Source organism: Bidens hawaiensis, unplaced genomic scaffold, assembly GCF_021521415.1.
Source record: "Bidens hawaiensis isolate Kalapana, Puna unplaced genomic scaffold, B.hawaiensis_p1.1 tig00049807_1, whole genome shotgun sequence".
In the NCBI taxonomy this organism is placed as follows: domain Eukaryota; kingdom Viridiplantae; phylum Streptophyta; class Magnoliopsida; order Asterales; family Asteraceae; genus Bidens; species Bidens hawaiensis.
Genome location: NW_027498916.1, coordinates 68,514 through 91,754, shown reverse-complemented (window position 1 = coordinate 91,754; position 23,241 = coordinate 68,514). Strand labels below are relative to the sequence as shown.

General features: G+C 35.1%; 1 protein-coding gene and 2 pseudogenes across 3 annotated transcripts; 1 reads left to right on the top strand and 2 right to left on the bottom strand.

Annotated features, from left to right (window-relative positions):
• Nucleotides 1-2,582: 2,582 nt before the first annotated feature.
• Nucleotides 2,583-8,366, bottom strand: LOC143598214 (disease resistance protein Roq1-like; annotated as a pseudogene). The gene is made up of 5 exons (XR_013147067.1): nt 7,831-8,366; nt 4,625-5,718; nt 4,239-4,538; nt 3,297-3,869; nt 2,583-3,154 (listed from the first exon to the last, which is right to left on the bottom strand). The product of XR_013147067.1 is annotated as a disease resistance protein Roq1-like (transcript).
• Nucleotides 8,367-9,459: 1,093 nt separating this feature from the next.
• On the top strand, nt 9,460-11,921 carry LOC143598218 (uncharacterized). Of its 2 annotated transcripts, XM_077076494.1 has the most exons (5): nt 9,460-9,474; nt 9,593-9,750; nt 9,855-9,912; nt 10,159-10,362; nt 11,742-11,921. In XM_077076494.1, exons 3-5 carry the CDS (start codon nt 9,878-9,880, stop codon nt 11,806-11,808), a joined length of 306 nt encoding a protein of 101 aa, XP_076932609.1. In that variant the 5' UTR covers nt 9,460-9,474; nt 9,593-9,750; nt 9,855-9,877; the 3' UTR covers nt 11,809-11,921. The 2 variants fall into 2 exon arrangements, with proteins under 2 accessions (XP_076932609.1, XP_076932608.1); XM_077076493.1 differs by lacking the exon at nt 9,460-9,474 and having other exon boundaries at nt 9,553-9,750; nt 9,837-9,912.
• A 2,336-nt stretch (nt 11,922-14,257) lies between these two features.
• On the bottom strand, nt 14,258-19,321 carry LOC143598213 (disease resistance protein Roq1-like; annotated as a pseudogene).
• Nucleotides 19,322-23,241: the final 3,920 nt, after the last annotated feature.

The window sequence follows — 23,241 nt, the reverse complement described above, 5'->3', positions numbered from 1 at the left end:
GATTCCGACGATGGTTATGGGGTTTAGGCGACCTCAATAACTAGAGATTTTACTAAAAGATATTTATAAATGTCCGATCTAAGGTTACAAAGATACTTGGGACAAAAAGGTTGAGTTTCCGGGGAAAATATGAATGTTCCAACCAAAAACGTTTTTCCGGCGACCTGCAATTAACAACGCGTCTTTAGTTGGGATTGTCATCAACCAAGAGTGAAGTTGAGACCATTATTTATCAACATGATACAGTTGATGTTATTTAAACCAATATTTCTTCCTTTTCCTAATGTTTATGTTAGCTTGCCTCCTTCGGGTGGCATGGCGCCTGTGGCAACCCGCTTCGGGTTTTTATTATTGTCGAGTGGCTACATTTCTGCACTCATTCGGGTAGGCTCAACAGGTGGCTTATCTAGAATTTTATTTACTACATTAGTATTATTTTTTTTTCAGCTCATATTAAACACATTCATTAATGGGTTTAAATTAACCAGTTTTGATTAACGAGTAAAAACTAACCCGTAAATGGTTGACATTTTTATTTATTTATTTATTAATGTGTCAAAATGATCTTGGTAACGTGTAACGGTTTGCAATTATTAGTGAGTTATGTGTTGAACCCATATTTTTCAATAAAAGGGCACAACATGTTAAAGTCACCCAACTTGTATTTTAGGCAGCTGGTCTAGATAAAGGTAGCTAGTAGTTTAAGTCATTAGTTAATTTTCTTTTGTAAGGCTATATATTAGCCATTCGATGTTTTATTAGAGTTTATGAATGAAATTATGAAGAATTAGTACGAGTCTCGATCTATTATATTAATTCACGTCTATTTTCTTTGTCCAACAATTAATTGTTGAAACCACAACAGGTTCTCCAGTGGAGACCTAAGTTGATCCTCATTTGACACTTTTTTGTGGATTAAAGACAATGAAGGATCTGAGTTAGGCCTTGTGCAAGGTTGTCAGTTCGAATCCCGAGCCCACCCGAGTTTTCGTCCCATCGTGTGTAACGCCAGAGAGTTCAGCTCTTGTGCAACGCTGTTAAGTGGAAGTCGGTCGTATGGTTTCCTAGATGAACGTCCAAGTTGTTAAGCCAACATGTGCTCGGTTAAAACAACACAGTTTGGTCAGAGTAGGGTCGGAACGAGTCGATACAAAAAGGATTAAATTAGTTTGGTTCGTGTCGGTACGCTTTTCAGGCGAAATGCGTTAGGTCAGAACATGTTTCATATTAGAATAATGCCTGTTCAGAAAGGGATTCATATCAAATAGGTTGGTTTAAAAAATTATATATTTAAAACTACTGTATATTTCAGCTTTGTTTCTTGATTCTCGTCATCGGTTTCACGCTTACTGCCTTTCCATGAATTACACGTCTACATTCAGATTATGTATGCACTGTCATCATGTGAATTATGTACTGACACTGATTATGCGGTTGATGTTAGGATGTGCGCCCGTTCCGTCGCACCACACGGGCACCCGGCTAGTTTTATTAAAAGTTTTTGCTACTCTGTTAAACACCTAAATATATTTAAAAAGTTACAGCTAACAGCTACCAGCTTCCAGCCTTCAGCTTCCAGCTTAAAGCTAACCGTCACCAGCTAGTTTTGCCAAAACACATTATTTTAATAGTAATTTAATTTTTGTAATATATATTTAAGAGTTTCTTTAGATTAAAATAGTAAATAGACTTGTAATTAACGCCATGCTTGCGGTGCGCGCATATAATGTATATATGTGTGAACCCTCGGGTGGGCAAAAGTAAAAGTGCACTAATTTTGACGTTATTTTACTAATCTCGTGAAAATAACGTTAAAAGTGGCGGAAGGTTAATCAGGCATCATGTGGTGGCGTTGATAGCCGAAAGACAAGGGCACATGCACCAATTAGCCGGTGTCCCTGATGATTGAGTGCTATGTGCCTTATGTCCAAGGATTGATGCAAAACTACTATCGAGCCGGGGGTCTCACCGGAAGCAGCCTCTCTATCATAGCATTGCTATTGGTGGGATATACTGAGTACGATGATGATGATGATGATGATGACTTGTAATTAAGTTACGTCACCTTCTGATCACCATTTCACTTTCAGTTAAATGTTTTAATTTGATGTGTTACGGTCTACACACTTTCGAAATGAAAACGTTATTTTATACGTATGATTATCCAACATCTAATATAAACCTAAGCTTCAATATGAAGCTATGTTACTTGATGACGATTCTTACTATTTAATAGAAGGTTCCGTATTCTATACCAGACAAGTGTATACTTATGTAGGAGTTTGGAGTATTATAACTTTTCTTTTAAGAACATAGTATAAACCTAAACTATTGGTACTCTCGTTTATCACAAACCCTGTCACAATATTTGTTTTTATTGAAATAATACATGCATAGTAAAATAAAAAATGATTAGTAGTCCGCTTAAGGCTTAATATATTCCGCCATAAAATTGAAATGCTTCCCCCTTTTTTTTGTTTTTAACGACAACAAAACAATTTTTTTTTATAAACAGGGTACATAGGGGACAACCCAGTTGTTGATTTTTAAATCCACAATTCTTGTCTCTCTCTTTCTCTCACTTAGATTGAATCAAAACCTTTTGTGGAGATGGTTAAAGCAGATGTTGAATCTTGGATAATAGGTGTATAATCAGTTGAAGAATTTGTTGATGTTTCTATCACGTCACTTCCACTTTTCATGGCTATGAGTCTAACTCCAAGACCAAAACAACTGTGAGATGCAGGACTTTCAATGCAGTCAAACTGAAGATATTTGTATGTTTGAATTTGATCCCACCAAACAGTGTGTTTCAATGAACCAAATGAAACATACCACACACGTGTCAAACTAAAATCTTCGGAAACCTCACACACTGGTGGTTTCCAACTATCACCTTCACTCTTTTCACCATTATCTACATAATATGTGCAACTCCGAACCTTCTTCACAATTATATACCTAAAAGGTCGTCAAGGTATGCTTTAGCATCGGAAACTACACACATTAAGAACCCCGAAAAGTCATCGCACCAGCTCGTCTCTGGACATTTCAATATATATCTACTCCCTCTAAGTAGACGTGGTGTAAACCCCTTTGCAATCTCGAGGCCTGGCTGTAGGATAAGCATCGAGCCATTTTCAATAGCATTTCCCTAAAATTGATTAACACAAATTAATTAAACTCTAATTACCATTATTATTCTCTCTCTCTCTCTCTCTGTATATATATATATGTGTGTGTGTGTGTGTAAGTCTTAAATGAATATATTGATATTCAGAAAGTGAGACACATACCTCAAGCATTGATTGTAGTAATCTCCCACCACCATTTATGTTCCTAGATGCCAAAAGTGAAACTAGACATAACCATTTACAATTTATGTGACAATCTCCAATGGTTGTAAGTGACGGGCAACCAACCACTTTAAGAATAACTAAACTTGATGGGAGCTTAGGCAATTCAGTAATTAGCAAACACCAGGACAGGTTGAGGACTTTGAGACAAGTAAGTTGCGAGATGCTGAAATCTAACCGTGAAAAACTGTTATGACTTAAATCTAGCCCTGGTAAGTTAGATAACTCACCAATACCAGAGCTGATTTCTCCATCTTCCAAATCGCAATTTCTTATTTTTAAAGTCTTGAGGTTTTTCATGTGGGCAATTGTTGGAAACATTCTAAGCTCGAGACAATCTACTACGTATAGGTATTCAAGACTTTTATGCTTTTCAAATGATGGGTGAATCTCTTCTAACGTCCAACAGTACTCGAGACTTAACTTTTGAAGGGATAGGAGTCCATTAAAGTCTGGAGTGTTGAGTAGCTCCCTCATTCCACAGAGTTCAAGCACTTTCAGATTTGGTAGATGCTATAAAGTATAGAAACGTTAATATAAAAATCTCTGTGAAATATTACACTTTATTAAATAACTTGCATCTTATACTGGGAAATGAGATAACCGCATAATTTTTATTTTATTTTATTTTCTCAAGATGACGAAAACTAATTGAAAAAAAGTGTTCAGTGACTCATATGTATGCAACACCAATATTTAATAATTATGGTGAGAAATGAGATAAAGTTAAGGTGGAATTACTGATTGATTGTTTGCATAAAACTAATTCATATATTAACTCCAATATTATTTTGTTAAGCAGTTATATTTGTACATCTAAAATAGGCTTAACTTTTAAATTACGTTTAATATCCACCGTCATTTTGAATCAAATGAATATACCTTGCAACCCTTCCAAAGTCTTTTTTGATTGCTTTGTTTCAGTTTTAGAACAACGAGCTTTGTTGGTTGAAAGCTGTCTGGGAATGGACTTCTTGAGGGATACACGTCCCAATGCATATACAACAACTCATTTGAAAGAAATGTAGGCCCTTCATCGTACTAATCATCTTTTTTATCATCCATCAACACACTAAGAAACCGTAGCTTCTTCATGTTTGAAACAATCTTATAAAAACTTGATAAAACAATACGACCTACATAATAACCATCACATTTTATGGCTCTAATCTTGTCATTTTCCTGCAATAAAGTAGGAAGGTAAACATATATAGGTCAGATACTACAAGTGTAATAATATGTGTATATTTTAAAAGCTTAACCTTTACCATTGTTGCTTTCTGGAAACACATCTCTTTAATTTCTTCAGGTTTTCAAACTCTGCTATGTTTTTTAGGATCCCTAGGATGTTTCCCTCTAACGATGTAGTGCCCCATTTCCTGAACTAGATCATGCATATCAAACATACCATCCTTAATCGTTATAAGAGCTTTTTGTATTAAAACTTTTATCCCAATTTCAGGGTGATATCCACAAGCTTCAAATATCTCCATTAAATTTTCCTGCACTCGAAATCTCCAGAAACATGCAATATCTAAAAATAACTCTTTTTGGTCAGTTTCAAGTCCATCATAACTAATTTTAAGTACATCCATGACCTCCAAATTTGGGGTGTCTTTTAACTTGCTCAAGGCACTTATCCACTCATTCTTATTTTTGTCGTAGTGAAAAGAACCTAAAACTTTAAGAGCCAACGGAAGCCCAGAAGCATAAGAAACCACATATAATGACCGTTTCTCATAATCTTCTAAAGGTTTTTCTTCATTATATGCATGCCTTTTAAAGAGCTGGATAGCCTCATCCTTTGATAATAATGTGAGATTGTAGACGTGGATTACCTTATGGGCTCTTAGCAAATGTTCATCTCTAGTTGTGATTAACATTCTACTCCCACTACCAAACCAATTACGGTTTCCAGCAAGGGCCTCTAGTTGACCAAGTGTATCGACATCATCAAAAAGTAACAACACTTTTCTACGACATAACATTTTTTTCATCATGTGTTTTCCTTCCACAACACTACCTACTTTCACTTCTTTTTTGAAAATAGATGATAAAATAATTTCTTGCAATCTATTTAAGCCATCTTTGCTTGTTTTCTCTCTAACATTCTCAACAATGCAGTGACCTTGATAATCTTTAGAGATATTCATAAAAGCTGAAGTCGCAAGAGTAGTCTTACCACTACCGCCAACCCCATATTCCAATCATGCGCACACTATCTGACTCAATTTCTAATAGTGACTCCAATTCTTGGATGCGAGCCCTCATTCCAACAAGATCTTCATCCACACATGAATTTAACATGAACAGTCTATCCAAAATTGTATCAACAATTTTTGTGATGAATTGTGATTCATGCCTGCATATCGACAAAACGTATATGAGGATAGCTGATGTATCAACGAAATAACGAGAACTAGTTACAAACAAGTGTAAGATCTTTTAGTGAAATGAGGAAGAGTAATACTAAGCTATGTAAATAAAAGAAAACTTAGATAGATCCACCAATCCAATACAATCTAAATGGATAACGTATAAACTTGGTAATTCAACCAATATGTATTACTCCATTATAGCATATCATTATATACAGAGAGCATCCATAATTGTAGGGATGTGATTTACAACATAAAAGGAAAATAATAACTATAATATTCTATCTATAAATAACGAATATATTCTATCATTTAAACATTTGAGCGGGAATCCGATGTGTCCTTGATATGCCCCCGCAAGATGGACGATCGAGAAATAAGTCCAATCTTGGATAAGAGATTATGAAAACGAGTTTTTAGTAGTGGTTTAGTCAGGGTGTCAGCCAGCTGATCATCACCAGAGATGTGGGTGACACGTATGATACCTTTTTGAACCATTTCTCGTACAAAGTGAAAATCAAGAGCGAGATGTTTCATGCGTGAGTGAAATACCGGGTTTGCAGAGTAATGCGTGGCACTCAAATTATCACAGTAAATGCCAGGTGTAACAGTGGACTTGCAACCTAGTTCGTATAAAAGAGACATTAACCATTTTACTTCGGTTGTAGTAGAAGCAACAGCCCGAAATTCTGCTTCGGTGGAGGATCGTGCTAATGTCGGTTGGCGTTTAGATGGTCCGAGAAGGACATTGGTGTGGTAGCCGGCTTACAATCACTCATGTTTGCTCGATTTAACAAATCAAGAATATATTTAGATTGTGAGAGGAAAAGACCATTATTGTGTGGGATGACTTCGACACCAAGAAAGTAGGAAAGAGAACCAAGATCTTTAAGAGAAAAACGAGTGGCGAGAGAATTAATGAAACAATTGATAAGAGAAGTTTTCGGACCGGTGAGGATAATATAGTCGACATAAACGCGGAGAAAGATTGGAGATTTTGTGACATGATTAATAAATGGAGATCGAAGGATCAGATATAGTTGGTTTGAAACCAACTAAGAGAAGGTATGACTTCAATTCATCATACCATGCACGCGATGCTTGACGAAGGCCGTAGATAGCCTTTCGTAATTTGCATACATGTTTGGGAAGAGACGGGTCGACGAAGCCGGGTGGTTGGGACATGAATACGTCCTCGGTTAGTGTGCCTTGAAGGAAGGCATTATTGATATCGAGTTGACGGAGACACCAATTATGAGAAGTAGCGAGGGAAAGAACAAGACGGAGAGTAGCGGGTTTAATGACCGAGCTAAAAGTTTCAACGTAGTCTAACCCGGGACGTTGATGAAAACCTTTAGCAACTAAACAGGCTTTTAAACGATCGACGGTGCCGTTGGGTTTGTATTTAGTGCGAAATACCCACTTGCACCCAACAAGATTTGGTGCTGATTCGGGTGGCACTAAGGACCAAGTTTGGTTGCGTTGTAAAGCATCAAACTCGTCTTGCATGGCCTTATGCTAAAGGGGACTTTTAAGAGCTTGGGTTATTGTGGATGGTTCAATACATGGAGAAGTGGTTGTGTTGTAAAGTATAAAATTCTCATTATACCTTTCAAGTCTACATACACTATACAAGTAGGGATGGCATATAGTTTTAGCAAAGGTTAGCTTAATTAGAATATCTATGTGCACAATTCAATATAAAATAGTATTTTTTTAGTGATTTTTTTGACCAACGTGTCCACTAATAAGGTTCCAAATGTTAAACATGTTAACGCCATCAAAGCTTTATGTGTGGAGCTTGAACACCACTTTGGCTTGTTTACGCTTAGTCTCACAGACGAGTCTTGCCAAATCCGAGTTTGAGATTTACAAAATTACAAAAGCTTTAAAAAAAGTGAACTTATGCTCATGCACGCTCTATTAATTTAAAGATTCGCTTTTAAAATTAGACAAAGAACTAACTTGGCTTGTTTACACATGCTTTGTACACACAAATGTATTAAATATATATGTAAAAACTTGTAAAATATAGAATGTATAATCGAATTGTGAAAACCTATATATACGTAGAGAATTCTGGTAAAAAACATTACCCGTGCGCAATGTTCTTGGGCTCCCATTCAGCGATATTACTCACATCAACAAGTGCCTTTTTCCATATTTCAGTTTTGTTGACGTTCTTTGCCTGTTGTTTGGCAAATGCTTCTCCAAATTCCCCATTCTGATTTCTCACTTCTGTGGGCTCCACGTCATAAAATACGGGTATAACAGTTAGCTCTCTCTCATCCCTACATTTCATAATATGCGCAAGCTCTTCCAAACACCAAGAAGAATCAGCATAATTTTTGGAGAATATTATTACAGCAATTTGTGATTCTTCAATAGCCTCAAACAAGGATTCACGGATGGATTCGCCTCGGGGAAGTGCTTTGTCGTCCTTTTAAACATTGACTAGGCGTTGCTCAAGACTTGAGTATAGATGATCTACAAATGTCTTGCGGGTATCTTCTCCTCTAAAACTAAGAAACACATCATATTTACACGATTGAGAGGAAGAGGCAGATGCAGAGTGAGCAGCCGACGATGAAGAGGCCATTGATGTGTTTAAAATCTGTAAGATAACTCGAAGCCAATTAAATAGAATATTTTTGAGGTAACTCAAAAAATGAGTTGAACATGATCATATTATAGCATTTCTAACATAACATTATAAGATAAATTAAAAGTTACCATCACCGATCTGTGCTGCCTCGGCTCCTCTATCTCGCTAACGTTTGGAAAGTAGGCGTTGCTCAATCACCTACAGTTGATGATTGATTGATTGAAGTTTTCCTGATTCTTGTCTCTTTGATTGATTATGGTTTGAGTATTTATACTAGATTCCTCTCATATTGCTAAATACAGCAAATCTCTATCAAGGTAGTCTCTAATTATTTTTCTGTATTTCAATCAGTGGGTTTCATCCGATTACCGACTAAATAATGGAAGATAGGTGGTGGACAATATTATATATTATAGAAATTTTATGTGAGTTAATCCTGACCGTGCTTAATTGACAGTTTTGCGGTTACCGTCTTTCATAAGCTCTTGCCCCTTCTTTCTCTCCCCACGTCTTCTAGGCTTATATATATAATTTTGGTCATCTTCACTTTGATTTTAACTATAATTTAGCAATATCATGTTGAATTGACATCTCGTGCTCACTATCGGAAATCTAATCAGTGGAGTTTGGATTCGATTGGAGAACCACTTTCGAAGAATAGAGCCACAACGCCAATCCACCCCCTCTTTCTTCACTGGACGGATCAAGTAAGATACATGAGGTTTCATCTCAAATTCTCTATTCAATTTCTACATAGCTTGATATTTGATTTTAATTGATAAGGTGTTTGATTTCGTCATATGGAAGCTTGATATAATTAGTTAGTTATGATTGTTATGTTGATAAACTTTTTAATTTGTTTACAATCTGTTTTAAATATTTGATCCCCAGATTTTTTCAAGTTAATGTCTATCTACGCGATTTCTTATGCAATTTGCATGTATATTTGTTTTAGTTCATTTGCTGTTATAGTATAAATGTAGAATTGGTCGTTTATCTATAATTAAGTAACGCCATTTTTTATGCAATTTGGATAGCCAGCGAAGCTTCTTCAAGGATCCATGGTGCGAGATCAGACAGTTTGTTCTGAATTATGGTTTGGTGACGGTGACGATGAACAGACCTTTTGCCACTGGTATGTGTTTCTTAATTTATTGGTTTGGATTTAAGCCCCCCCCCCCCCCCCCCCCCCGGATGCTAAAGGAAGCAAAGGTATTTATTTGAACTAAATTCTAACTACATGTGATGAGAAGGAAAATGATGTCGAGTGTGATCAGCAGATAAAGAAAGAGGGCACCATGAAACAAGAAAACGAGTGCAAGGGTAAAGAATGTGAAGAAGCTTTAAAGTCTTTAAGAGAACTTCAAAATGACTTAAGGAGAAAATCTATGCATGTTGGATCACTCCGTAGGTATTAACATCAACGTTTTTTTGAATCCGATCACTAAATTTTTAAATTTTGCATGGAAAAAAAACAATTTTTTTTTAGTTTGACAGCTTTTGTGGTTGATCTAGGGTCGAGTGAAAGAAAAGAGTAAATGGTTGTCATCCTTAAGAGACATGCCAAGAAAACGTAAGGCTATAAAGTTTTAATTTTTCTTAAATACAAAAAAAAAAAAAAAGATTTATGTATATTATTAAATGGCTGTAAATTTGAGATTTATGACTGGTCTTTGCTATGTCATGTATGTTTTCTATGGTATAAGAATTTTATTCATATTTCAACTCTACATAGTTAGACATTTGTATTTGTTATTGACTTATAAAAATTGTTCTATTTTTTTTTTGTAAATAAATACCATCTATTGATTTGTGTTAGATGGCTTTCGAATAATTTGGTGGTGCTAGCTGTCGATGTGAGACCAATACCCGGTGCACATTTAAAAGTCAACATTACAACAACGGAGACTTTAAAGCTTTTGTTGTCTTCACTATACATTACGGATCTAGCTACATCGGCGGTAGCCTACGGCATTAGCATTTATGTTGTTGAGGTGACCAGGAAATCAAGCTCAAAGCCCAGGTAAAACATTAACACAGTCAATAAATGAGTAGTTGACTTTTGTGATATATTCATGCATATAGTTTTTTGTGGATGCACAAAAGTTGAAACTGAATCATGATTGGGCTCCAAAGCCTAGTCCCTTTGGCCTACCGCCTAAAAGTAAGCCCCGCAAACTCGGCAGGTCGAGCGAGTTCTGGTCAGGATGGGATCTGGCCGCCTGGTCAAAAACGGTCAAAAAGAGTTTCAAGTATAATTAGTTCGGGTATAAATTAGTCGTCTTAAAAAGGTGTCAACTTGGATGGGGTCTAAATGGGTCGTTTTAAAGATGTCTCAACTTGGTTCAGTTCAAATTGAGTTCCTTTATAGTTCTGATTTTTTAAATATATTTCATGAGTTACTATGTTGCCTTGGTAAGCAATTTTAGGTACTTTATTTCCTTTATCGATTACAATGTGCATAGGTTGGTTTAGTTTGGAGTCTCAACCAAAACCATAATTTTCATTTAAGATGTTTTGGAAACCGATTGATTTTGCTTAGTTTAGTAACTATTTTGTTCAGCTATTGAGACCTTAAATAAACACCCTTGGAAGGTTTGGAATTAAGTATGCACCACAATTTCATTTATAAATTAAACAAATTGAATGGAACTTTAATTTCTAATTTCAATCGTATATTCCAACATATTTTATAAACTAAAAAGCTATTATTTTCAAACATTCTTTGTGGCTTACATTCTATCATTTTTTGGTAAGTTATTTAATTTAGTAACTACATGCCCAAATCTATTAAGTATTTACTAAAGGGTAAAATTAGAACTTTGTAGTATTAGATATAATGATATGTTGTATAATCGAACCGATTATGATGAAACCGAACAGAAGATGCAAACACAGTTGATGATGAAATTGATTTCAGTAAACTTGATTAATCTTAGAATCATCGTGAGACATCCTGATGAGAGGTCAGCCATAAATACTTTCCTACTTGGTTATGATAAGTAGAGGTGGTAAAACGAGATCGGCAATCGAGTTGGATATTGGGTCAAAACGTGTCAATTTTTGTGCATCATAATGGGCTTCCTCAGGTTGCCCGTTGCCCCAAAATACTTTTTCTTTATAAGTTTTAAGTAGACAATGGGTCAAATGAGGCAACTCTTATTTCATTTTTAGCATAAACATTCTCTTTAAATAGATAATGGGTTAAAACAGGTCTGCGAATACTAATTAAAAAGTACACGCTGTGGGGAATTTACTTTGTTACTCAAGTTTCATATTTAGTTGTATGTTATAGAATCTGAATCTTAATCAAAGTGTAGAAATTATTGGCTTATTGCTATTCCCTAATTCAATATGGCTGCATAATCTATTTGATCACAACATTTGATTTTTTGGTTGCAGGGAGCGAAAATTTGGTATTGATGCAGTCTACCTACATTTACAATCATTGTGTGGGTTATTGTTGTAACATCGGTGGCAAGATCGATAGTTCAAAGCTGAGTATCAAATCAATATTTAAGTCTAGACAATGGTCAAGTCGGTTTTGTTGACTTGGTGAATTCTTTTTGTCGTGGTAGTTGCTATTACAAAAATGTTAAATCTTTTATATGTAACAGTTTGTAAGGTTGTATGCCTACAAATCGGCTTTAGGTCACTTTAACAAGACTGACTGTTCTAAACAGTTGTTGCGGGTCATTCGATTTCACAGATACGGGTCAAAGGGGCTATCTAGGAACATATTAAGACTGTTAATGTCACATTCCTGCATTAATGTTCCCGTCCACCGGACGGGTAAAATACTAGTTATATGTAGACGGACAACACCTGCTGAAAAAAATTAATTTTATAATACAAAATTATGTAGGTAATAATAATAATAATAATAATAATAATAATAATAAAAATAACAATAATTTACAATTACCTACATGTTGTTGACATTAACATTAGGCCAAAGGACATCCACCCCTTAATATCATTCTTCTTGTGACTTGTCAAGTCTGCGTCATATCATTTTCCCCAATATCATTCAACCCTCACTCTTAAGTCAGGATATTATACACTTTTCTCTATCATTCTTTGTTTTTAGTCTTCATGTGTTTATTAAAAATATTTTTATTTAATAATTCTAATATAGGCATAATACAACTATACGGTGAACGTTATCTTAGAAGGCCCACTTGACAAGTCCTACAACGGATTTACTCGGTGCATGAAAGGGAAAATGGTTTACCCGACATGATCGAGAGTATAGATTGCATGCATTGGAAGTGGGATAACTATGGCGAGGTCAATATACACGTGATGACCATAAAGTACCAAGTCTTCAAGCGGTCGCATCATACGACCTTTGGGTTTGGTCACCCTACTTTTTCAGAAACCTGTTTAACAATGACATAAACGTTTTGGAAGCGTCGCCCATGTTAGAAGATTGCATCTCCGCTACCGCACCAGTCACATTGTTTTGGGCTAACAATAACTTTTACCCACACGGATACTATTTGAAAGATGAGATATATCCGGAATATTCTATTATTATCAAAACGTTTAGAGACCCGTTGATGAAAAGAGAAACTATTTTAAGAAAGTACAAGAGTTTTCGCGAAAGGACATCAAGAGGTGTTTCAGGGTTCTTCGCCAACGTTGGCATTACGTGAAAAATTTTGTGCCATGCATGGACATTGGAAAAAAAAGAGAGATGTCATGTATACATGTATCATATTACATAACATGATTTTAGAAGACGACGGGAGAACAATGTGTCAACATTATATACCAAAGAATGTCCAACAATAACAACCTCAAGCAACTATGGGGTGAGGGTGCAAAATGCTTATCAAATGCGTTCACATGAAATACATAATGCGCTTACGAGTGATTTAGTTCCACATATTTGGTCGGTTTGGCCAATTCGAGGCGCAGGTCAAAATGAATCAAGCGTGGATGACGATGGAGACGAGGAAAGTGAAGACGAGCTCGACGAAGACGAAAACGGCGAAGAATACGAAGACGACGAAGCCGGGCAATTTCTAGTTGTTTTTCAATATTGATGCAAAACTTGTTTATTTTATTTAATAAAATGTTATTTGGATTATTTTATATAAAAAAGGAAAAAATAATAATGATGAGGTAATGATTTGGAGGGTTTTTATCCACTACACCCTTTTTAGTCAAAAAGTTTATTTGCTAACGCATCGTCACATGTCACATAACACTCAAAATAAGGCTCAATCCACTACACATGATCTTAGTGTACATGGGTAGACCAACAAGTGACATCCACTAAGTTAATTTTCTTTTTTTTTTTTTACTTTTTTTTACACAAAGCAATAAAACAAGAAATTCAAGTGTTATATATGGTGGAAAGCTAGTTGGCCCGCGATTCGTTGAACGCGGATTTGATTTTTTGGAGTTTCGATTTTTCAATTTTGTTTTGTGGGAGTTTTAAAATGTGTCAACTAAGCCCCAGAACTTTAATCCAATTTACATTATTGTCCTGAACTAAAATACATTTACTATACAGTCTGAAAACTTTAATAAACTTACATTTTGGATATGACCTTAGATTTCAATCTAATACAAACGCGGAGTCCCGGCGCAACATATGGGTTAACCCACTAGTTAATATAATATTCAAAACCCAAAATTTGAAACTTTTAAAATTATCGAAGAACTAGCATATAAAATATTTAAAATATCGTTTTGTACGTATTCAAGACGAATTTCGTATTGTCCAGCTATATTTCTGAAATCTGAACCCTTACAACTAGACCGGAGCAAAACATCGTTTTGGGCTTTTATAATTGAAGCCCAATATACACCCCGCTACTACATTTGTTCCAACTTCCAAGTTGGTTTAAAGAGAAGTAAATTGTGGAAAAAACATTCATGGTATTGATTAATTTATAAATTCAACTTTAATATAAACCCTGAGCATAAGCAGTTAAGGAGATCGTTAAAGCAGACTTAGAGTCATCTTCTATATTGAACTTAGCCGTATAACTCGAAGAAGAGTCTACTGATGTTTCCAATAGACCAATTCTACTTTTCTTGTAGATAACTCTAACGCCAAAACCGCTACATCTTGATTTTTCAATGTTAAGCACAAGAGTTTTGTGTGTTTGAGCCCACCATGTTGTGTGTCTCAATGAACCAAATGAAACATACCACACCCATGTACTTCTATACTTATCACGAGCGCTCTCCTCCCACACCACGTCATCTTGAGAATCCATACCACTCGTCTCCTCGTTCATACTAATCCATACACAATCACTCCCGTACAACTTATGAGTGAAAATAGCACTCATTAAGAAACCACAAAAGTTAGTCTGCCAATTCTCTGGAAGTTGCAATCTACATCTACTCCCACTGAGTAAGGGAGGTGTAAACCCCTTTGCAACCTCAACGCCTGGAAGTCGGAGAAGCACAGGGCAATTTTCAATAGCATTTCCCTATTTATATAACATGAGTTCATTATATATCTATGAAGCTTAATTAAATGATATGTGAAAATAGATAAAAGAGAGTATGCATACCTCAAGCATGGATTGGAGTAAACTTCCGCCATCATTTATGATGCCCCCTCCCCTAAGTGACACTTGACACAACCATTTACAATTTTTGTGAGAGTCTCCAACGGTTGTAAGTGAGTTGCAACCGTCAGCTAAGAGAATAGCTAAGTTGGATGGGAGCTCGGGCAACTCAAGAAGCTTTTTACAACCCATTAAGTTGAGGACTTTAAGCCAAGTAAGTTGCGAGAGGTTGAAATTTAATTTTGAAAAATCATTCCAGCTTAAATTTAGTTCTTTTAAGTTTGATAATGCACCAATACCAGAGGGGACTTCTCCATCTTCCAAACAACAAGCCTCTATTTTTAGTTTCTTAAGGTTTTCCATATGGCCAATTGCTGGAAACATTCTAAGCTTGGGGCAATCTGATACTTTTAAGTATTCAAGACTTGTATGTATTCCAAGTGACGAGTGAATCTCTTCTAACTCATAACAGCAAAAGAGTGCCAACTTTTGAAGACACGGGAGTCCATGAAAATCTGGTGTGCTTAGAAGCTTCTTCATATGACGGAGTTGAAGCACTTTCAAATGTGGTAGGTACTAAAGTATATACAAGTTAATATCAGAGATTATGCAATTAGTATGAAGATAGACCACATAATTCATGCCAAGATATATACATCTTCTATGGGCACTTATATTAATTTGGATATTTGTAATTTACCCAGAAACAAACAATATTAATTCCTACATTCTAGTTTAGATGAGTAATCATATGAATTACCGTGCAACCCTTCCAAACTTCTTTTTGCATGCTCCCTTGTAATTTTAAAACAACAAGCTTCATTGGTTGGAAACTTTCTGGGAATGAACTACTAGGATACCCTTGCCATTTAATATATTGCAACTCATTTGAAAGAAAACTAGGCCCTCCATACTTGCCATCACTCATCCCCACGTTAAGCCACCTTAGTTTCTTCATGTTTGAAACGATCTTACAGAATCGTGCCGACTGGTCATGATCACAAGAATAACCATCATATTCTATCGCTTCAATAATATCATTTTCCTGCAATGAAACCAATATACATGATCATTATCATTGAGTCCATATATAATGCATATTTTGAAAATTTAATACGGTTATCCCTTACCATCGTTGCATCCCCATAACACATGCTAATAATTTCTTCACGTTCCAGACTCTACTGTGTTTTTCAGGATTCTTCGGGTGTTCTCCTCTAACAATGTAATGTCCCATTTCTTGAATTAGATCATGCATATCAAACCCACCATCCACAATAGTTATGAGAGCTTTTTGCCTCAGCACCTCTATACCAATTTCTGGGTGAAAATCACAAGATTCAAGTATCTTCATTGCCTTACATTTTCTCTCTCCCCTGAAGAAACACGCAATATCCAAGAATAACTTCTTCTGATAAGTTTCGAGTCCATCATAACTAACTTTGAGTATATCCATGACCTTGAGATCTGGGATATCTTTTAACTTGTCCAGGGCACTTATCCACTCGTCCCTTTTTTTTCCGTATATAAAAGATCCAAAAACTTTAAGTGCTAATGGGAGCCCGGCAGCATAAGAAACCACACGTAATGAAAGTGTTTCATAATCTTCTACATAGTCTTTTTCATTAAATGCATGTATATTAAAGAGTTGGATGGCCTCATCACGTGATAATAGTCTAATAGGACAAACCTCATCTACCTTATGGGTCCTTAGCAAATGTTCATCTCTACTTGTAATTATTATTCGACTTCCAGAACCAAACCATTTATGTGATCCAGCTAATGCCTCTAGTTGGTCGACATCATTTACATCATCAAGAACTATTAACACATTTCTACAACAAAACAATTTTTTTATTTTGTGTTTTCCTTCTACAATACTGTGCACTTCTACTTTTGTTTTGAGAAAAGCCGATAAAACATTTTCTTGCAACTTTTTCAAACCATATTTACTTGATTCCTGTGGCCTTCAAAATAACAAGAGTTTTCCATGTAAAGAGAAGATGCAAGAGTAGTCTTACCACTTCCTCCAACCCCCCATATCCCAACCATGCGCACACCGGGTGATCCAATTTCTAATCGTGATTTTAAATCTTGCAAGCGGGTCTACATCCCAACAAGATTGTCATCAACATCTGAATTTAAGGGGGGGCAATCTATCCACAATTGCATCAACGATTTCTATACTGGCTTTTGATTCATGCCTAAAAATGGGATACATATTGATAATTAAGTATTCACAATCCCAAAAACGGCCTTGATGAGTTACAAATAAAAAAACAGGTGTTATGATCATTAGACTTGTAATCTTTGACTCGTAAGTATCAAGTAATAGATACAAATCAAGAGATGAATGCATAGTAATATATACAACTTTTCGAGCTAATTACACTATCATATTCATATAATTACACTAAAAATCACTCTTTTAAATAATATTTTTATACCTTTATGATTATCATTTCACTTTCCTTCACTCACAACCACTTTTAGAAAATATTAAAAATATATACGGTGTTAGTAGAACCACAAATTTAACTTTTCTACATAACATTTTCTCTCTCCTTAATCACAACCGTATCATATAATTTACAAAACCCACTTATATAATTATAGAAAACGGGCTGAGAATGCTCTTAGGAAAAGCATGAAACAATGCCTAAACAGAATAACATATATAATAAATATATAAGTAATTCATAAATGTAAATTTAATATAAATAGTAGCACTTTTTTTTTAAATGAGATTTTGACTAACACGTGGATTAAGGGTTTCCAGATAATGAGCGAGCTCAACTTCGTAGCTTCACGATCCAAGATTATTTAGCCCAATCCAAGCTCACTTAGTCAAGTCGTGTTTGAGTTTTATTAGAAACTTTAAAACAAGCTGAGTTCCCGTCTAAGTTCTATTAATTTGAGCAAGCCAAGATTTACAAATACAAGGTGCAAATGATTGTATTACATATCATCAAAAACTTATATGGTAAAGTAGTACAGCTGTAAAAGCACACTAATAGCATACGAAGAGACTTCAAAAGATAAAGAATGGCTGGGGATAAAGAATTTGGAAAGTTCATTAAGCATCGGGATCTTCCTTGAGTTAAGGTGATAAAATCGATTCATGGGTGGTTGCGAACTTGTTAGTGGCGACTTTTTCTACTTTTAATGTGCCAATGACAATATTGTAAAAGTACGTCTAGAAGGCCGAGCAATCGCAATAAGGTACAGTGCCGACATGCGAATTTCTTTAACTTTGTTAGTTAATAAGAATCGATTAAATGTTGTCAACCTCAACCAAAATCAGATATATTCGGTCAACTTGCACGATTTTGATTTAAAAAAAAACATAATTCATATTTCTATAGCATTAAAAAACGAATATAATTTTTTTTATTAATGACTAACGATTGTTAGAATAATTCTGTATAAAATTATATTTCTCTTATTTATATTGATATTTACTTATTTTGTTATAGATAAACTTATGATATTTTATATATATATATATATATATATATATATATATAATATCCAACAATTAATTTTCTTTATATTTGTCATGTCTAAGTTCTCCCCAAGTACTCCATGAGTACTTCCAGTATATCCAACTGCTCATCGCTCATCGGCGTCTAGGGTTCGCCTAACGACTTTTGAAAACCTTAGCAAGAGGATTTTTGTTTTGGATGGATAACGATGAGTTTAAAAGAAATATGGGTGTTGGAAGCTATTATTATAACCACTTGGTGGGTTCTTGGAGATACATGAGCGACAGCATGTTTGGCTCGGGATTGAAGTCTAGTCTCTTTATTATTGGTGAAATAGTTAACTATTCCTTTTCATATTTCTCTAGTAGGTTTTCCAAAGCGAGAATATGCTTTGTAGAGTGATTATGAAATCGATTTTGGTGATGTAATTTTGATGTTGTTAATTTTCCCCTTTCTTGCTTTATACAATTAAGCTGTTAAAAACCCAAAGAGACTTAAAAGAAAATAAAGAATAATACCCGTTGGCAATGTTTTTCGGATCCCATCCAGCAATCATACTTGCATCAACAAGTGTTTTTTTCCACGATTCGACTTTATTAGTATTCTTCATCTCTTTTTTGGCAAATGCTTTTCTGATATCCCCTTTTAGGTTCACCATTTCGAAGGGATTGACATCATAAAATATCGGCATAACAATAAGCCCCCTCTCATCTCTACATTTCATTATATATGCGAGTTCTTCCAAACACCATAAAGACGTGACATAGTTTTTAGAGAATATTATAATAGCAATTCGTGATTCCTCAATAGCCTTGAAGAGAGATGGGCTGATGGATTCACCCCGAGGAAGTGTTTTGTCGTCCTTGTAAGTGTGGATTTGCCTATCTACAAGAGTTGAGTAGAAATGATCTACAAAGGTCTTGCGCGTGTCTTTTCCTCTAAAACTAAGGAAAACATCATATTTACACGTTCGAGAAGAAGAGGCAGGTGCGGAGCGATTTTACTGGAACTTCATTCTTTTTTGAGATTGGTGAAATCTTTTGAAGTATTAATTGTATTACTTTATATAGTAACCGAACTACTTTAAATATAAATTCCAATACTATATATATAAAAAACATACATAAGAACATAAGTAAAAAATACGATGGAGATACCATATTTGTGTTTGGGATCGGTATAGTAAGTGTAGCCGTGTAGGTTTAGAGAAGATTGGTGTTAATTACCGATCAAGCTGGAATGAGTTATATAAAGGAGACATATTGCTCTCCCCTCTTCCAAATTATCTGATTATTATTATTTTTTGCATTAAACATATAATTTTCTTGTATTAGTTCTGGTATCGTAACGAACGTAACCGAAACTGACCCAATTCAATCATGTTGATCCCCCCGGGCAATGTCGAAGACGAAATAAACGTTGTTTTAAATATGTTATTTCTTTGTATTATAAGCTATACGAGTATTATGAGTGTTTACTAATTTAATTTTTGGGTTTAATACGGTATCGTAGTGAAGCTAACCGATACCAGCCGATTTTGTGTGGTTTTGAACATTAGCTATATATAGAAAAAAATTGATATTTCTTTATAGATAGCCGTTGGCCAATGGTTATGTTGACCAACTTTCTCCCCTCACCGGCGCTTTACACAAAACGCCCAACATAAAAAAAAGGATCCAAAGTGTCTCAGATGGCGGTGTACCACTTTGCTTTGGGGCGTTCTGGAAGCGGCAAAACGCCCACTACGGTGGGTCTTGAGAGAAACCCTCTGACCACCACACCAGAAGCCTAATAACACGGAAATAATTTAGTTGATAAAGAAGGGTTGTAAATACGTAATTGCTTTGAGATGGTGACATTCGAGTTATCCCAATTTCCATGACGGACGTGCGAATCCTATTGGTGGTTCCTTTGAAATGTTAAGAAGCTTTTCTAACAACCTACTGATTTTATGATCATTTGACTAAAGTTTCCATTTTATTTATTGTTGAACTCAATATATTTGCATGCCCTTGTGAAATCGAATGTGAACACGTTTTCGACTTTTAGTCCACATGAAACAACAACTCATTACCTAAGATTTCTTCAATTCTGATTATAATGTGATTTCTAATGCAAGTTCCCATTTTACAAACTTCATTAGAATTATTTATGAAACAGCGTATTATCACAATCAAAATATATGCCATTATTTTCTTTTAAGTTTATAGGAGGCACTACATGCATTCTTAACATAGTGTCATAGTGTACGCACAATGTTGTGAGTCAATAAGAAACGCTATTTGGGTATTCATAACTGATCACAAATACTAGAATGATCTCTTTTAAGCGGGTTAAACACTGGTGCATTAGTCTCTTTCCAAAGTTTTTTTTTCCTGATCTAAAATATTATATTAAGACTAGTGTCAAATTAAAGTGATGAATTCAACAAAACTTGAATAGACGTAGTTTCAAATAATATAACACATGTATATTTGTTATGCCTTTTTGGATTTCTGAATTTATGTAAAACGATTGCTAAGTCAAAGGTTATGATATCATATAAAAACAATATATCCTTTCATCAAGTTTCGTTCTTCACAAACCAATAATATTTCCGTTAAGAAAACTAATAAAAACGATTGCTAAGTCAAATATTTTTTATGTGATGTATTTCCTAGCTACATCCTTAAGAAATTAGCAAACTAAACAATATCACTTACCAAACATAACCCGATGGGCTTGCTCTTGGCCTACGTAACAAAAAGATATTCACCAATCACCAATCCTTGTAGGCCTAAAAAAACAATACAGGTAGCATACCCCCACACAGAAGCTGGCCCACCCTTTATTAAGCACCTGTCTTGCTGTCCATCAAATCTTATTGGCTTAGTAAAAACGTACCACAAGTCCACAACACCAATGAGAGTTCAACCTCAATTGTGTCATTTTTGGTGGATTCAGACAATAAAGGATTTGAGCTAAACTTTGTACAATGTTGTCGGTTCGAATCCCGAGCATATCTTGTTTTCGTCCCACTGTGTGTTACGCAAGAGAGTTTTGCTCTTGTGGCGACACAACGACTGTCAAGTAGCAGTCAACAATATGGTTTCCAGGGGAACACCCAAGCCACACTCTGAAGCCAGCATGGACCCGGTTAAAACAACATAGTCTGGCTAGATTGGCAGGGGCAACGAGACTCTCCAGTTTGGGAAGTGCAGTGACCTAAACACAAGAAAGTCGTTTTCAAAACGTCCTCAATTTGAGCTTTCCTTTTCATTCTTTCTTTTTTTGTTGTTTGCTTTGATACTCAAATGCAGACAATTTCCGATCGAATACACAACATACATTATCATCAATGCATTGGCTTTTCTAGTATTTAATCCATTTACCAATTTCTTTCAGCAGTAAATTGACATCAAAGTATTGACTTTCAATGTTGACCATCCACAAGAAAGCCATCAAGATGTTATATCTATTGCCCACTGAGTTTTGGTCAGCGGCATCGTAGTATTGACTTTCAATGTCCATGGCATTGCTTCCCGTTAGCAGTTAATAAATAAATAATTGTTGTTAGTAATTTTTTCTTATTAATTTGTAATTTTATTTTATATTATTCATATATAATTGTTGATAATCAGTACCTAAATTAATGCCAAAATTTACAAGGTGCGAAAAATCAAGTCACCCATTGCTTACGTGACTTTTGATTGCATCTTTGACTTATATAATCTGCTCAAGAAAGAGAAAGAATTGGCAGGTGATCAGGTGTCATGCTTTAAGAGCATTCATAGTAATAAGGATTTCAAAAAACATGCATTATTTAAAAACATCAAAAATATCTGTCATGTTGATGGTTGGGTAAAAGTCATGTATATTATTATATTATTTATTTATTTTTAATTTAATTATTATGTGAACTTTGGTACTTCAAGCGTGTTTATGTTTTAAATACTTACCCGTACTAGTTATAGGTATTTAAGTTTTATATATACTTTTTATATTATCACAACATCTACATTAGAATGGGCTAGTACGAGTAAGTAAGGTCGTTTTCACATGGAATAAGTGGAAAGTGCAAGTAAAGTTCATAGTTAATAATTATTATATTAAGATGGACAAATTATGTCAAGCAATTTATAAAAGATGATTTAATAAAACACGATTACTTTAAGCGAACTGTAAACAATTATGAGAAAACGATTAACTTCAGGTTCAAGTAATGTGATGACCGAGTAATCACAGATTCATAAGATTAATTGCGCAGTAGTTACAAAACCTAATAGTTGGGTTGTGATGACAAACGATACCCTAACCGAATTGTTGACACAACTAAACTCCGGTTTACTCAATTAACAGTTTAATGTATGAAAATCAGTTATAAGCAATGACTATCGATTATTGGTTCAATGACATAAGTGCAAACCCTACATGTGATGAACACAACCTAATAAGTGATGCAAAGTTTGATAATCAAAATCATAAACTGTTTAAACAATCAATTCATAATGTAAAACAAGATTAAAGACATTCAATCAAGCTTATACTCATTCAAAACATAGAATCTAATCAAAGTTAGTTTACACAAAACCCTAGCCTAAAGTGAATACAGTGGTTTAGCCTGACATCGGCATCACAAATGATTCGCTTATATGATGAGAGTACGAAAGCATGCGATGAACGGACGAACCGGAGGCTTCGGGATGATGGAACATCGTCTTAGAGCTTGTACTTGGTTGATGGAATGAAGGATAGGTCGAAATAGGGGCTCAAAACTGATTTTATCAATGTTAGAGTAATTTTCCCGTCAGGAGGGATGTTAGCGTGGCGCTAAAATCTAGGGAGTGTGTCTTTAGAGCCGCTCTAAAGACTCATTTTTCTGATGATCTTAGAGTATCTCTA